The sequence below is a fragment of the Canis aureus genome, chromosome 8 (assembly GCF_053574225.1).
Source record: "Canis aureus isolate CA01 chromosome 8, VMU_Caureus_v.1.0, whole genome shotgun sequence".
Taxonomy (NCBI): domain Eukaryota; kingdom Metazoa; phylum Chordata; class Mammalia; order Carnivora; family Canidae; genus Canis; species Canis aureus.
In genome coordinates this window covers 22,804,538-22,822,454 of record NC_135618.1, presented here as the reverse complement: position 1 = coordinate 22,822,454, position 17,917 = coordinate 22,804,538, and the positions used below count along the sequence as shown (strand labels likewise).

The following is a 17,917-nucleotide window of genomic DNA, read 5'->3' as shown; positions in this document are numbered from 1 at the left end:
AAGATAGTATTATACTCTCCATTATAAACAAGATAAGTGAAGCTATAACTAACTTGCCAAGGTCATATTATATATAATTGATAAGTGGAGGAGGCATATTCTGAAACTAGTCAGGCTGGCTCCAAAGCCTAATACTTTTTCTTCCTATTTTGGAAAATGCCTGGAAAATAGGTAGAGATACATTTAGGGAGACTGAATTACTGAATTAGTATTCCATATATAGTCTCAAAATAAAAGTGTTTGTGGATAAATTGAGACAGGTTTTCATTTGAAGAAGTATTATAAGTAAATTTTTTAAAAAAGATTTTAGGGATCCCTGGGTGGCGCAGCGGTTTGGCGCCTGCCTTTGGCCCAGGGCGCGATCCTGGAGACCCAGGATCGAATCCCGCGTCGGGCTCCCGGTGCATGGAGCCTGCTTCTCCCTCTGCCTGTGTCTCTGCCTCTCTCTCTCTCTTTCTCTCTGTGACTATCATAAATAAATAAAAAAAAAAATTAAAAAAAAAAAAATAAAAAAAATAAAAAAGATTTTATGTATTTATTCATGAGAGACACAGAGAGAGAGAGGCAGAGACATAGGCCGAGGGAGAAGCAGGCTCCATGCAGTGAGCCCAAAGGTAGACCAGATCACACCCTGAGGGGAGGGCAGACGCTCAACTGTTGAGCCACTCAGGGTTCCCTGTAAGTAAATTTGAATTTGAATTGAACTTTGAGTGTGTTTAAAGTGAAATCAACAGAAAATTAGTCAATAAAAGATATGAAGAGGTGAACCAGGGATACTACACAGTTGAAAATGAGAGAGAAATGCTGAGGATTACTAATCTATAAAACTGGTATTCTTCATAATGTGTTATTCAAAAGAGGTAAATACAGACACACACACAAATACAAATTTGTAAGAGTGCCTACCAGACTTTGTGGAGTTAAGTTATATGACAACAATATCCATAAAAAACAAATTTTTAGTACACCTAAATTTAATACATTTCTCCTTACCTGTTTGTGATGAGCCGGGAATTAACAAATCTATACTCTCCTTCATACTTTTGCTCAGTTATTGTCATCTTACCAATGGGTCTTCTAAGTCGAGTTAGGAATAGTCCAGAAACAATCAAGTAGGCCATCATACTTGTTGGGCCCTATTATTTTTGGAAGAGAATATACGAAGTTCAAGGATATCATAATAAATTCACTGGATGCAACATGCATAATTTCTATCATCAGCTCCAGTGACTTTGAGAGAAATTGCTCTTTTGGCTACTTTTTCCCCCTTATTTCTTTTTTGAGAAAATACACACTGGGCCTTCACGTTTTTAACTACTCACCTATTCTGTTCCTTCTTCAACACGGTAGCTCATCCCCAGCTTTCCTGAAATTGCCTACCTAAAAACTCCTCATTGTAGTCCTCATTCTTCCTATGGCATCTAAAACTCTTGATGGAACGCTTCCTGATATTCCCTTAAGATTCCACAAAAACTCTCAGATCTCTCTCTCTCTTTTTTTTTTTTTTCCTTCTGTTGGAATGTTAATATTCCCTGAGGTTTCTTTTTTTTTCCCCCCTGAGGTTTCATCCTTAAATCTTTTCTCCCAAATTTTTATCTCTACCCCCATCACTCTTAAGAATCTAAGGTAGCATTTCCAAGTAAATACCATATACCTTCACCTCACTATTCTGTAGGGCCTCAATCTAAAGTCCCCCAGATAAGCTCTACCTGCCTTTCCCTTCTTACATTTTGTTTGCAGCTGCCATAACTTCTAACTTAGTGAGTAACTTCATCATTAACTAACCGAAGCGAGAAACTTTTAAGTTTACCTCTCTGAGCTTATCACAAGCACTTCCCTCACTCCTTCTATATCCTAGGATCTGTCATACTAAAACTATTTCCTGAACGTGCCATTCAATGAAGTGCTCTGAAAGCTCGACATATCTAACAGATAACTCATCCTCCTCAGAGCAGCTCAAATATCACCTCCAGTTCTTCAGACACAAAATATTATAACTTCTGTTACTACTGTACTTATCACTCTGCATAATAACTGTCTGAATACCTATTCTTTCACTCGATTATAAACCTTTTTCAGCTGGAACTGTGTCTTATTTTTTTTTATCCCCACTACCTAGTACAATAAATGTGGACTATAATTTGTATTCAATATTTTTTAATTAAATATGATTGATCTGATGCATTCAACAATCAATGCAAGAGTGGGCAAAGGAGAGAACTAAAACAGTTTCTACCTTTGAGAAATGCAGAATCAGATAACAGGAATACATGGAGAGGTATTTAGGTATTATAAAAATGTAGTAAGTACCATAAAAATACTGCAGCACAGAGACAGGAGGGATTAGGCCTATTCACTTGCTTATAGTAAAGATTTTTTTTTTTAATTTATTCATTCATGAGAGACATAGACAGAGAAAGAGAGGCAGAGACACAGGCAGAGGGAGAAGCAGGCTCCATGCAGGGGGCCCAACGTGGGACTGGATCCTGGGTCTCCAGGATCCCACCCTGGGCCTAAAGCGGTGCTAAACCGCTGAGTCACCAGGGCTGCCCCTCACTTGCTTATAGTAAAAACAAGCCAGAAGAATAATTAAACCTGTATCACAGGGTTGCAAAAGTTTAGGAGGATAGATGAGAAAATTCAGATAAAAAACTACTCTCCCCGGTGTTCTGGAAAGTGGCAAAAACCACTGTATAAATTATGTATTAATCAACTACAAGATGTGTATGCATATGCATGTACATATATATATACACACAGAATAGTCACACTATCACATGGTCATGTAATAAGTATGTAACAGTAACAGCACATATTACATGACTAAAGTTATACTTCAATAAGGACACTCAGAGAAAGTTTAAACGTCATTCTTACCAACACAAATATTAGAGTGACAGGATAATAAGGCTCATGAGATAGTCAACCATTTATATTATTATAAACTTACATATTATGTTATAAACCAGTATAGCCACTCTAAAGGTATTTCTGATATTTTAACATTTATATTAAAATGGCTGCCTCCAAATCTCTTTTTAGACATTACTTTACAACAGTAAGAACATGAATGTTAAGGTTTAAGCACTTCTGGTTATTAATGCCACAAATTTTCCAAGTATCTACCTTAAGGAAAATTCAAACACCAAATTAGAGCACTTTTCAAGTCTCTAGTACAGTATTATTTTATAACTAGACTTTATTAGGTACATGAGATACATAAAAATTCCTACAAACAATCTGGCTATTTACAACACAGTACTATAGCAATTTAAAAGAGATAGGTAGATAGATAGATAGATAGATAGATAGATAAACAGATTAAACTTACCTGAGCTCCTATTGCACTTGTTAACTTGAAGATATACAAAACTATGTCTAAAAATGGCTGTAAATATTAGAAGGTAAAAAATTAAAAAGAAGATTGTGTAGACTGGTAGCTAATAAAACATGATAAATATAAAATGCCGTTCAACATTTAACATATAATGGTCAGCATGCAGCATTCCCATCACATTTAATGTACTATAACAGTATATAAACAACAAACAACAAATACATAAAGGCAACAGTTCTTATTCTCACAAAACTTAAAATAGAGAGACCATAACCAATGTCTACTGACCATCAAGTGGGAAAAACATGTATCATTTTCCACCAACTAAGGTAGTTCTACTGTGATAATTAACCATTAGTAACTTAGTAACTTCTTAATGTAGTGTAAAGACACTGAATAAAAGGACCAGAGATGTAACCCAAATCTAATACCAGCTTTTCTGGTTCCTATATACCTAAACCTATAAAACAAAAGGTCCTTCATGCTCGTACTATTGTCTAATTCTATTCAATATCCATATGTTGAAATAAATGAATGAGCCTATAATTTTCTGATATAAAACTCAAGCTTCTAGAACTAAAACAAGACATTAATATACTACTGCTCCGTACACAGAGACAACTCAAATGACATAAAAGTTTGTACATATTTTGAAGTGTTTTTCAAAAACCCCATATTATATTCATTCACTTTAAGTCTATAGCCACTCCTTTTTGTTGGCTGTTGTTAACCTCTTCTGTTTTGCCTTATAAATTACCAAGAAGCTAGACATACTTATAAACTTCAAGCACATTTAAAAGTTAACAAAAATGACTCATCATTTAAGTCACAGTTTATTTTTTTAAGTCACAGTTTAAATAATGAGATGTTAAAAACAGTAAATATACTGTAGTGCAGAGCACCACTAAAATTATTTTAAATTTTTCTCTATTGCCAATGTGATAAGATCTGAGCTATAGAGCTGCTCAAGTGCCAAGATGTAAAGAATACATAACAATGTCTACAGAATTACACAAAAATTTGTATATACAGTCCCCCACCCCTATATACACAGATAACTACAAAATGTGATAATGGGAGTAAAAGAAAGCTGAATTAATGAACAATTTATAGTTTTCAGAGTTCCTAGAGTATGGAATCAGTTAGTAAAGCCTTCTGGGTACCTGAGTAAAAAGTTTGGCATGAAGTGAAAAGACATCCTAGTAATGGGTCTGTCATGAGGGGGGAAGGTCTTATGGATACACAGCACTTTTCTAAGAATTGCCTGCCATCCCTCTATCCACATGGTTGAAGCAGTAGCATTCCTATTCTTACAATATGACCTGGCCCCTTGTATATCGTTCTTTTGACTACGAGTGGATATCTGGATCAAATGTGGCCAGACACAAGGATACTATAATTGGTCCACTTTGAGACAAACCCCCACTCCAGACCAAGAGCAGTCATGTCAATTAGAGTCGGAAATAGGGCATCTAGGATAAGAGGAGGAAATGCTAGGTGGATTATCTTGCAGGTGCCCTGTACATGTCCCAGACAAGACTGGAGGTGATGGCAAAGAAGAGGACTTAATAGGAAAACGATAGCAAAGCTGTAAAAGGTAGTGAGATAAGATAGTAAGATGAATAAGATCTGAAGAAATTGGCAGGAAGAAAACTGGTTAAAGCCCATCATCAGTCTCAAGAGCTTTGGCAATATTCGGAGGGGAAACAGTAATTAGAAAACTGAAATAAACTAGTATCTTATGAAAATTTGTTGACTATTATTCAAATGTTGTATTAGAATTAGAGATAATGAAGCACAGAAATGGACAGGAAGGAAAAAGTCCTAGCCTAGTGTTATGGATGTGGAACTGGAAACATAACTAGACGATCAATTTCTACCAACTGCCACAAGTTCACAGGTCAGGTGACAATTTACATTTCTGTTGTTTTAGTGAAATCAGCCTGCAAAATTCATACAAAATCTTTGCAAGACAGTAAATTCTTAGGCACCTCCAAAAATAAGAGAAAATAACTGGAATCAAAACTATTATAACAAGTCTAATTCTCTTATAAAAGCACTTAGTATTTATATGCTATATGTCCATCAAATCAATTCTATATAAATTTGCTGAGATTCAAAACTCAACAAATTAGCAAATAATTTTTAAAAAGAAAATAAAGAAACTTACCTTACTAAGATTTGAATACAGATCAACTACGCTGTTACAAAACTTTTCCACATCTTGTGTAAGCAGCTGGTCTGGATTGGCTATTCTGTTGTCCAGATTACCCATTTTATAATATGTGAAAGCTCTAAAATAGGTGTAAGAAAATAATTTAAAATTATTTTAAAAACAGTTCACATTCTAGCACACAGTACAAATTCAGAGAAACAGAAGTTAAGAGTTGAAAGAGGCCTTAAAGACTGTCCTTACTTTAGAGATAAGGAAGCAAGTCCAGAGAAGGAAGACTTGCAAATTAATCGAAGAGCCAGGATTAGAGTCTAAATTGCTAAGATCTTTCACAATGTGCTTCTGAGTCTAAGAGCAATTTCCTTGAACAACATATCCAATACAAAAGAAAGACTTCTATATCTCAATATCACAAGCATTTCTATTTAAGTATTTTTAACATAAAAATAGGTTATCACTTACTGGAGATACTCCTCATAGAGGTATTTAGTTAGTCTTACTCGAAAGCACAGTTTGAGCTCATTTAACCCAAACTTCAAGAAGTTATTCACTACAGAGATCTGAAACAAACAAACACATATTACTGGTTTTATTACATTTCTGCTTACAAAATTATAATTTATTTTTCTATCATTGCCTCTGTCCCGAAATCTATGATTTTTATAACTGATAGTCCAAATTGACATAATTCGGTTCTGTTTTACTCAGTTTACAAAGATACAAAGAGAACATGCTACACAAATGCAATTGGCTATATTATCCTGATACATTAAAACCTTTCTTGAAGCTTAGAGTATGTTAATATCATTAATTATGAGAAACAACTTGATACTTTTGTAAACAAACAAAAAGCCAAATCTGTCACCTTTGTATCCAATGTAAAGGAGCCCTGACATTTTTGTTTGTACCTTCTATTTCTTACTACAAACACTACACAACCCTAGACAATGAAATTCTACTTGCATTTGTTACAAAAATACTATAAATTTCATATCAACTAATACCATTTCCAGATTATTTCTAGAGTCACCTCTACTTCTCTTTTCCATCATTATATTAAAATTAATTATTCCATAGTTCCAAACTCACATTTACATAAATATTTTCTCAAGAAAATGCTGGTTGTTTATGGAATCTCAATCTTTTACTGATATCTACACTACTTATCTCAAGCTTTTTTTAAAGGTCTAAAAACCATATAACTATATCGTCAAGTTTTATTAAATATCTGACATTTTCTAAGTAGCTAGATTTTATAATCAAGCTTTTTTCTCCCTATTTATAATACAAAAATTCTTACAGTGGCAATAAAGAACCAAGCTAAAAATTATCACTTGTGATTTAAACCTAACACTGACCTTTATTTTTAATAAATTCAGATAATAAATCCCAATTTCACTGAAACTACATTAGTGGTTCAGTTACTATAACAGTTTATAGCCTCAAGCAATGGTTCTCAATCAGGGTGATTTTGCCACCATGTCTACCCCCATCTCCTAAGTCTCCCCTGGATATCTAGCTATGTCCTACATTTTGTTTGTCAAAACTGGGGGAGGACATTACTGCCATCAAGTGGGATGCTACTAAACATCAGACACCTTGGCCTAAAGGTGAGAATAAAATAACACATATGTACACATTCACATGTGTATACAATGAAACTGAACTCAACCTAATTAATGTTTACTATCTAGTATAAAGGTTTACATTGAAAAACTCTGCTATAAGTTACAAAACTAAAACTGAAATAGGAACTTAGTACCATAAATCTTTAAACTTAGGAAGCAAAAATATCTGAAGACTTTAGTAAGATCCAAATTTTTCCCTATATAAAGATTTTTAAGGAATTACACTTACGAGAGGCATGGCAGCGATGAAGTTGAATAAGTATCTCTTGAAATCTTTCCTGCTACGACCAATGATACCACTGCAAACCACCACATGCAATGCATTAGTTGCAAAAGAAGCAATATTTAACACTAAGAACACCTGTAAAGCTCTAAAATTACTCTTGGAAGTTTTTATTGACTCAAAAGAATCAATAAAAAAAAAGATGCTGAAAAACATTTTCTTGCAAAAACATGTTTCCAACTTTTGAAATTTGATCATTTTAAATAGGCTTCTTGAAATCACTCTATAAACGGCAAAATTAAATAACAATGATTTCCTGGGACGCCTGGGTGGCTCAGTGGTTGAGCATCTGCCCTTGGCTCAGGGCATGATCCCAGAGTCCTGGGATCGAGTCCCACATCAGGCTTCCTGCATGGACCTGCTTCTCCCTCTGCCTATGTCTCTGCCTCTCTCTCCGTGTCTCTCATGAATAAATAAATAAAATCTTTAACAACAACAACCAAAAAAAAAAAAAAAAAAAAAAAACAATGATTTCCTTAGTTCTTTCCTTCATAAAAATTGTAATTTAAAAAAAGGCATATGCTACCACAAAAAGGGTTTAGATGGGGAAACAAGTTGATAGAGCCAGCAATGGGTTATTATGGATGAAATAAACTAGTATTTGTTTTTAAATATTTAAATATCCTGATTCTCATTTGTATGAATTAATGGCAGAGATAACCTAATGAGATCAGATCAGCAAACTCTCACTGTAAAAGGTCAAGAGTAAATATTTTAAGATTTTGTGGGCCACAAGGTAAGGTATCTGTTTTAATTAGTTCTGCTACTGCAGAGCAAAAACAGGCAAGAATGGGACTGGCTGCACCCTAATAAAAATTTCCAAAACAGATGGCAGTGGGATGTGACCAGTGGAACCTTGTTTGCTGACCCTGGCAAACAAGAGACAGAGAGTAGACTGGCAGGGTTTCTCAGAGCCTCAGAATGGTTTTGTAGAGGCTTCAGATCTGTTAACACACTACAACTAGACCAAATGCTCTTTTATCTTTTTAATTTATTTTACATATTTATCTGTTCTAAAAATATCAAGAACTTATTTGATCACACATTCTTTTTTCAAATGTTTATTAATATTCCTCAATATAAGTAAAATATATTTTGAAAAACACTGTGCTAAATTATTTAAACCTAGCTCCACATATATGAAAAAAAAAGGGTATGTGATACAGAAATAATTTTATTTTTGTGAGAGAGTAGGTGAATAATGCCAAGTAATGTTAATTGGCCTTTTAGAGCAAAAAAGTTGCATGGTAAAATAAATTTGAGAAAACTTGAGTTACACAAAGCTAACAAATGTCTTTATCAAAGACCTTCTCAAAGCTCTTAACATAAAACATGTGCATTAAGATGCTCTGAGAGGGCTTTGTAGCTGTCATAGCTGGCATTCCATAGAACATACTTGGGAAATGTTACTTTAGATTGACAGAACAATTAACAGTCCAATTTTGATAGAAGTGCTAAACAATTTTTTGTTTTTTAATTTAAGTTGAACTAGGGCAGCCCTGGTGGCTCAGCGGTTTAGTGCCTCCTTCAGCCCAGGGTGTGATCCTGGAGATCCAGGATCAAGTCACACATCGGGCTCCCCGCATGGCGCCTGCTTCTCCCTCTGCCTGTGTCTCTGCCTCTCTCTCTCTCTCTCTCTCTCTCTCTCTCTCTCTCTCTCTGTGTCTCTCATGAATAAATAAATAAAATCTTTAAAAAATAATAATAATTTAAGTTGAACTAGAAAAAGCCAAAATAGAACCACATAAAAATGTGGTTTCTAGAAATAAGAATATTAAAAACAAGAGCAATTTAGACAGTACAAAAAGTTTAGAGGTTTATATTAAAATTGTTTGAACCAAACCTTACATAAAACCAAAGTGCTTTAGTGCATCCAAGCTGTGAAACACACAAGATTATAAAACTTGGTAAAGCACATGCTATCATTCAGCAATGGTTACCATTGGAGTAGCAGCTATAAATTTAAAAAATGGTTTCTTGAATAAAGCCTTATTTCTGCTTATTATTCCGCTGAAAAAGAAAAATAATAATAAAAAGTGGTTTTACAGCTTACATAATATTACCTCCAAAACATGCATGGATCTTCATAAAAAATAACTTGGTGATTATAAAATGCTGCTTACAATCAAATGGGTGAAAATAAAATATATCTTTATAATTTTACATTATATAAGCAACAAGATATGAAGGAATCTCCTCCATATCATGAAATTCCCATTTTCTAGCTTAAAGAAGGAGTCTCCGTCCTATTAAAATTTGCCCATATTCCAAACTCTTTAGTAGCCACTGCTAACAAGCCTTTTTAAAAATGTAAAGGATATTAAAATGCACATTAAGGACCATAATGAGTCTCTTTCAGACTTTTTTTTTTTTTTTTTTTTTTTTTTAGCAGAAATACATGTATCTAAACCTCTTTGGAAGAAACAAAAAGGAATAAACAGAAAAACTAATTTATAATGTAGCTTTAGTAGCAAGTTAGAGCAAGGTGTTATTTTTCAATAAAACTGTTTCATATTATGAATTCACAATGTTTAAAAATGTTAAATTTAACCAAATATCAAAGATCTTATACATAGAAGCTCAAAAATATTTATCAAGGAGAAAGTTAACAATTTACTTTAAAATTACTCTTTCACAATTGATGATTATGGGTTAAGAGTATAAGGAAGTTCCTTGTATTGTTCTTGCAACTTTTCTGTAAGTTTAAATAGTATCAAAATAGTATGTTTTTTAGAAACTCTTAGGGTTTTTTTTTTTTCACTTTTTTTTCCATCTCATATCTAAATTTTTAAAATGAGTACCCAAATTGATTACTAGCTGGCTCATGTTAGATAACTTTCTTCTTGTCTATCATCACCAGTTAATGTACAATCTACTCTCTGCAATGCATTTTATTCAGGGCATTAAGTATGTGAGAAAATTAAAATTAGCATCTATTCAACTAAAGTTGGAAATCCCTAGTTTATAAGAGCAAATATTATTCTTTCGGATTACAAAAACAAGAAATCATAAAATGTAAATAAAAGAAAAAATTTTTTTAAAAATAAACTACTATACAAAGTTGTGCAAGGTTCTTTATATGTAATATGTGACTTCTACACAGATAGCTAATAGGATGCTTATAATGAATATAAGCTGTATGTTTTTGCTATAGGTATATAACAATGCTATAGTTGGAAAGCCTGTATTTTTATTAACAAATATGGCATTTAGATAATAAAGTCATCAAAGGAAAAAATATAAAATTCTATAAGCATGTAAAAGGGCATAAAGGTCTTCTCTACATTATACAAAGGATAATTGCTTATGTACACAGCTCATATAAACAGAACTTAGCAATAAAATTGATCCTTCAGAGTTGATATGCTAGCAGCAACAAGTAAACACTTCAATTGTGTTTATGACAAACTTCTTTGAATTTGTTAGAAGATTCCTCACTAGGGCACACACACAAAAATAACCAGACTCTCTATACAAACACCATTAAAGGAGACCAGACTATCAATAAGCCCTCAACTTATAGCAAGTTTTTTAGCCCTTCACTTTTAAAGATGAGTGGACAGGGGATCCCTAGGTGGTGCAGCGGTTTGGCGCCTGCCTTCGGCCTAGGGCGCGATCCTGGAGACCCAGGATCGAATCCCACATCGGGCTCCCAGTGCATGGAGCCTGCTTCTCCCTCTGCCTGTGTCTCTGCCTCTCTCTCTCTCTCTCTCTCTGTGACTATCATAAATAAATAAAAATTAAAAAAAAAAAAAAAAAAGATGAGTGGACAGGCAAGAATGAAAACTGAGGAAAGCTTCTCACATGATCAACACAAATCAGAACAACTGAGGACCAAGAAGAAATAGAAAATGCAGGAAGTTTAAAAAAAAAAAAAGTCACACGCTTGAAAGAATGATTGCTCTAAAATGAACATTCATACAAAAAATAACTCTTGAAAATAAAATGATGATAAATACAAATTCATTGGATAAAGTAAAAAAAAAAATTTTCCCAGAAAATAAAATGTTAGAGATTAAACAGTAGAGAAATTAAGAGATAAATCAGATGATCAGTTTAGGGTTCCAGCACACAAGTAATAATGATTCCAGAAAAATACAGGAAAAAAATGGAGAGGGAGAATTTTTTAAAAGCATAAGAAAATTTCTCAGAATGCAGAATGAGTTTCTCAATTGAAAAGAGCCCACCTAATGTCCAGAACAATGGAAAAAAAAAAAAAATCACAGTGACATTCAGTAAATTCCTAAACACCAGCAATACATCAACAATTTTAAAAAATGATCATAAAAACTTCCACTGGGGGTAAAAACAGATCCACTGCTAAGGAAGGGCAAGTAGCACAGCAATGGGCCTCCACACCATATGTGGCAGCTAGACCAGCAGTGTTTAACGATGGCTGCACATTAGAATTAGAATCACCACAGATGCTTCCAAAACTAATTATGAATTGAATCAGAATCTCTAGGGGTAGGCCCAGGTATTAATTGTTCTCAAAATTCCCCAGATGATTCTAATCATCCTGCAACCAAGGCTGAGAACTGCTGAGCTCTACAGAAGAGGGTGATACTTTCGAAATTCTAATAAAAAATGATTTCCAAGTTGGAATGTATAAATATAACTAAACTGGCAATCAAGTTTAAGAGGAGAAGAAAGACTTATTTATCAGATCTACAAGGTCTCAAAAATTTATTTCCCTAGTGCCCCTTCTCAGAAAAAGTCTGCACATGCCAAAATGAGAAAGTAAACTAAGGAAGAATTCAAAGGATTCAGAAAACCAGTTATTTAATGCAGAAGAGAAAGATCTAAAAAGTTTCCAAGGTCGGGACGCCTGGGTGGCTCAGCAGTTGAGCATCTGCCTTTGGCTCAGGGCGTTACTCCGGAGTCCCAGGATCGAGTTCCGCATCGGGCTCCCTGTATGGAGCCTGCTTCTCCCTCTGCCTCTGTCTCTGCCTCTCTCTCTGCCTCTCATGAATAAATAAATAAAATCTTAAAAAAAAAAAAAAAGTTCCCAAGATCATAATTAAAACAAATTCAAACAGGACTGCTCTTTAGTGAACTTAAAGTACAATCAATATTGATTAGGGTTAGAAGAGAAAAAACTAACAAGAGGTATAGGGTGGGGTGGTAATAGACAAAAATCAAAAGATCGCCTGGTGTGTATGACCATATTACAATATTGAAAAGATTTTACAAAGTGTTGTCAATAAGCTTGAGCTGAATTAGTAAGAAGTAGGCAAAAAACTAAGGCACACAAACAAAAACCCGTAATTTTTAAATGCCAGGGGGAGAAAAAAGTTGTGTATATCAAAGAAACTACCAAAGTACAGTATGTGGCTCAGCTCTAAGTAGGCAAAAAATGTAAACAATAAATTCTGACTTAACAACAAAAAAAAAATGCAGTAAAACAACCTAAGGATGGGCACAGGCATGGGTAGGAGTATAAAAGAGCTAATTTCCATCTTTCAAAGTAGGAAATAAATACATGCCCTTTAAAACTGAAAAATCTAGGACAATAATACAACTTACACGGAAATGCAGAGGTAGAGATGAACAGTAAAAAGAAAACAACTGACTCTGGGAATGGCAGTTACAAGTGGAAAAATGGAAGAAAGAACGGATATGTTTGTGATTAAGACCAGTAAAACTATTTAACATTAAGCTATGTTCAAGTATTCCTTTTTAAGCTGTTTTATATTAACTTTGATTAGGAGAAAAGGGCAGGGCACGACCACAGGTTTCAAGAAGACCTGTGTTGAATACAAGAGCCTACACAATTACACATGTTCTGAGGCATTTGGCTTTAATTCTATGCAAGTAACTTTTTCTCTTCTCCTAGAGAGATGAATCAGAAAACATGTGCATAAAGCATTCTTCCTCATTCTACAAATACTGAGAAGCAAACCAAAAATATGAGGGGAAAAAAACCAACTTAATTCAAAATTAGACAGCCTTCATTCAAAAATTTTAAGTACTGCATTCAGAAAGTTATTATTTTAAGAAATTTTCTGATAAAATACTGCATACCAGGAAACAGAATTCCAAGAAAAATGTTTTACTCTGACATTCAATTTCGTATCACAAGGAATAAAATCTTTTAATAGATAAATGTTAACATCCCAACTGTTACTGTAAGTTTTTAAATTCAAAATTATCAATTATAGTGAAATAATATGTACAAAGACTATAATGAAAAAACATATAAAGCACTAACTTCAGAAATTGAAGGAAATGTCAACAAATTGTTTTTGTGCTTATAATAAACATTCTCAATATGATTCTCTGAAATTCTTTGGCATTATTTTCCTCCAAATTACCTCATTAATTTCAGACATCCAACTTGGTGACTTTTTTAAACTCCCACTACATTTTTTATACTGCATTTTATTTCCTTGTTCCTAACCCTCTATAAACTCTCAGCTCTGCAGGGCTTGGCACAGGGTCTCCCCTGTTCACCAGCATATCCCTATCACAGAGTCGCATGGTACCTGGCACATAGGAGACACTCAATAAATATCTCTTTTTAAGTAAATGAACTAACACATACTTTGACTTAAGTATTTATACCTAATGAGTATCTATGTCTTGCTTAAAATAATGTTAAATATGAGACAAATGAGTATTTTATACATACAGGAGGAAGGTGAATAGAAAAGTACCTTTCAATGAGTGTACCATTTTGAATCATCCAAACATCACAATATGTTCGAGACACCAGCATAACAGCAATAAGTACCAAGTAACCTGTCTAAAATAAACCAGGTATAGTAAAATAAATGCATTTTTAAAACTTAAAAGAAACATTACCTTGGTAAAGGTTTTTTATTTCTAAATTCAAATCTTTATTCTAGTTTTAACACAGTGGCTGACATTTTACCTATATGCGATTTTTAAATATAGTTTAAAAGAATTTAAAAATATAATATAAATTTAAAAAGCCTTACACAGCATTTGATCTAACTTTGTCATCCAGAATTCAAAAGTGAATCCCAGGCAGCTCAAATGACTTGCCTTCATACAATTAGCAGAAGCTAGCAGTGTAACTTACATTACCTGAATCACAGTGTATTGTGGTTGTCTTATGTTTTTAATATATAAATCTAATAAAAAAATGATAGTAACTATTAATGTACAGTTAAGCAAATACTGAAGGTTAAAATTGTGCCTAATGGGATAAATGTGGTTCAATTTGTTGGAAAAAATCTCTAATAATGCCCCTGCCCTCAATTTAGTGATTAAGGCAAGATTTACACACACAAAAATAAGAAAACAGCATAGTAAATAAGTAAATAATTTGCATCACTTCATGTAATAAGTGACAGGATAGAAAGACCTGGGTTGGCAAAAGAGGGTTCTGATGTTAGGAATACATTAAACAGACCAAGTAAAATAAAGGAGAGGATGAGAATTGAGTAAAAGAAGATAAGGGATTTAATGGGAAATAGGAAATAGATAATAGATTGAAGTCATACAAATAACAAAGTGGATATCCAGCAGAATTTAGCAATATTAAACTACTGCAAGCCGCTAGGTAGAACAAAATGTTAAAATGTGTCATTTTGAGAACATTACTTAAGCAATGCTGTGGAAGATGGGATTACCCAGGGGAAAGATGAGAGGCCGAGTCAGGAGTCCTTTCTCTCTTTGTGAGATGAGAACCTACCCTCCAAATTCCAACACAACACAGTCAAAGCTGACCCTACTTAAATCTTCTAAATCGGAATAATAATGACAGTAATATAGAAGCTAAAGTCAGAGAGGAGGGCATATGGCAGCAGGGTCATTTGCTGAATAATATATTTAAAGTCAAAGTTATGGTGCTGAGTAGCAACTGCAACTATAACTTACGTAATTTTTGCAAAACATTGCTTTTAAAAAAGGTGAAGGTACTAGAAATACAGCACTTCAGGTGCAGACAAGGCAGAGAGTCATAAACACAGAATAATAAAGCCATAAGAAAAGACAATGTCAAACACAGAATAATAAAGCCATAAGAAAAGACAATGTCAAAAAATGTAACTGAGCAGTGATAGCGGCTACTCCAACATTTGACAGAAAGCAAAGATACCATCTTATCCTATCCATCATCTGCAAGTTAGGTATTCAGTTGGCAACAGATTTTAATAAACACTACCTGTATATGTCACTTTAACAGTAATGCTAACTTTTAATTCAGATCTTAAATACAGTCTCAATCCTAAATCATTTGACGTATAAGGTAACACTAGAAAAAGATCCTTTATTTTTTTCCTTCATTTTCTGTTCTGGGCTTAATTTTTCCTTGAAATAAGTACCAACTTTATTTGTCTCACTTTAGCAAAATCTGGCCAACTTTGATTACTAATGGTCCTGAAACGCCTTTCTACAAAGGATGCCCTGAGAATCACTACCACTCCCAGAATTAATGGGTTTGTAGAATGTATCAGAAACTAAAGATTTGCACTGATTTAGGCAGTCCCTCACCTCATGATATGCATGGCTTCCATATTTTCATAAGTGGTATTATCATTTCTCTATTTCCTAAATCAGTTAGTCTATCTCTACCTCTTCCGTGATTTCTATAAGAGTTTATTTTACTTATGTGAACTGGGGTTAAACCTGGATTTTTATATTTCTCAAAGATTGCATGTAAAATGACTCTGTGGCACAGCGAGGCCTAGAGCAAGCTGGGAGGTTGGCCAAGTTAGGCCCTGGTATCTCCCTTACTAACTCCCAGAGATCTATCCAATGTCTCACACTCATTTTACACTCAGAAAACCCTTACTAAAAGGTCAAATGATCACTGAACTGTTAACTGATTAAGAGGGGAATTTACAAATCTTTCCAGAAAAGCTGGTACTTTAAATAAGAATTCTTCAATCAGGTGGGTTGTAGAATGAGAAAACTTCACCAAGAAGATAATGAGCATCAAGCTATTTTTTATTAGTATCTGTCTTTGTTGGGGGAATGGGGCAGGATGTCACAGATATGAGGTCATGAAAGCACAAGAGCACAGAGCCTGACTACAAAATAGCTAAGACTCTTCCAAGCAGATGATAGTCAAAGAAAGGTCAAAGTCAGGTTGTGACTTACCCTACAAGAAAAAAGAAGTCAAATGTGTTTTTACTAAGGTTTTAGAAAAAAGACTATTAAGAAAATGAGAAGAGGCAAAAGGACCATTTAAGAGATTATGATAATCCAGATAAGATATATATAGTGAGATCAATAGGAATGGAAAGGAAGACTAAAATAAACTCAAGGAAAGAACATTCAAAAATAAGGAAGGGAGCAGATTTAAAAAGTCTCAGTGTGATCTCATTTTTATTAAAATATGTGCTAGACACCAAAATACTGATAGAAGTTCTGAGTGAAAGGCTAAGAAGCACCAAGAAGGAAAAAAAAAAATCTATTCGCATTTTCTAATTTTTCTTCAAGGAAACACGTATTATCTCTATCTTACTAGGGGAAAAAACGTTATTAAATTATGTCTTAGAGATTTATAAGGGTGGAAATCCACTAGCCATGATGCAGAAGTGAGGGAAAAAGAGAGCAAGTCCAGTGTAATGGGGGAATGTGCATTCTCGTTGGGGATTACAGTGCTTTTTTTATTAATAGATTATAAGGCTAATGCTGTTTAAAATTTTAACAATGGAAAACATTACGTTTCAAGAAGATAAATTTGGTGGAGAAGATAAAAAAGGGGGAGCTTCTTTGAAGAGAGACTTACTAACACTACAATATCCACATTAAGAATGTCTAGAATGAAAAATGACCCAATACCAGTGACTGAAAGGATGAAGTATAGGGAGGAGAAAGAGACAAAGATGATAATATTTCTAGTTATACAAAGGTGATTAAAGATGGAGAACACAGCATTACCTCATTTTTTAATCATTAAAAATACTTCTCAGATAATGATAAAGATAATCTTGATAAAAGAACAAAGAAAAGGATAATAAAACTTTATTCCTATCAGTTCACTTCCTGAAAATACGGGAAAAATTCATGTATCATTTTGGGCATCTCAAAAACATATTTAATCAATGGGATGCTTAGGTGGCTCAGTGGTTGAGTGTCTGCCTTCAGTTCAGGGAATGATCCTAGAGTCCCAGGACTGAGTCCCACATCGGGCTCCCTACATGGAGCCTGCTTCTCCTCCCTCTGCCTATGTCTCTGTCTCTCTGGTGAATAAATAAAATCTTTAAAAAAACAAACAAACAAACAAACAAAAAACATATTTAATCAAATATGAAAGAACAACCTTCAAACATATTCCATATCAATGTGACTTATGAACATCTCAATGTAATAAAAAAGTTTGCCTTTCAAAATTTAATCTTGTTTTTATTGACAGAATTTAGCTATATTAAAACAAAACATTTAGGGTAACTGCACTGAAGTACTCTAGTATTTCACATAAAATATAATGAAATACTACTTCAAAAACAAGAGAAAATAATTCAAGAACTGACACCAAACAACAAGCGTACTTGCAATGATAATAGATCATTTAAAGAAAA

The 17,917-nt window shown here is 33.8% G+C and overlaps 1 protein-coding gene across 4 annotated transcripts in view; it reads right to left on the bottom strand.

Moving 5' to 3' along the window:
- Positions 1 to 17,917, bottom strand: part of ABCD3 (ATP binding cassette subfamily D member 3) — a 76,921-nt gene that overhangs the window by 29,600 nt on the left and 29,404 nt on the right. For 3 of the 4 annotated variants that reach the window (XR_013384415.1, XM_077905496.1, XM_077905497.1), the window contains exons 4-9: positions 14,078 to 14,166; positions 7,368 to 7,437; positions 5,973 to 6,070; positions 5,508 to 5,631; positions 3,332 to 3,388; positions 994 to 1,136 (exon numbers count right to left, since the gene is read on the bottom strand). Coding sequence is in view for 3 of the 4 variants with exons in the window: in XM_077905496.1 (XP_077761622.1) it covers positions 994 to 1,136; positions 3,332 to 3,388; positions 5,508 to 5,631; positions 5,973 to 6,070; positions 7,368 to 7,437; positions 14,078 to 14,166 (581 nt within the window). In the remaining variant the exon portion in view is untranslated. The remainder of the gene's footprint in view (positions 1 to 993; positions 1,137 to 3,331; positions 3,389 to 5,507; positions 5,632 to 5,972; positions 6,071 to 7,367; positions 7,438 to 14,077; positions 14,167 to 17,917) is intronic. The other variant, XM_077905498.1, reaches the window with a different exon arrangement.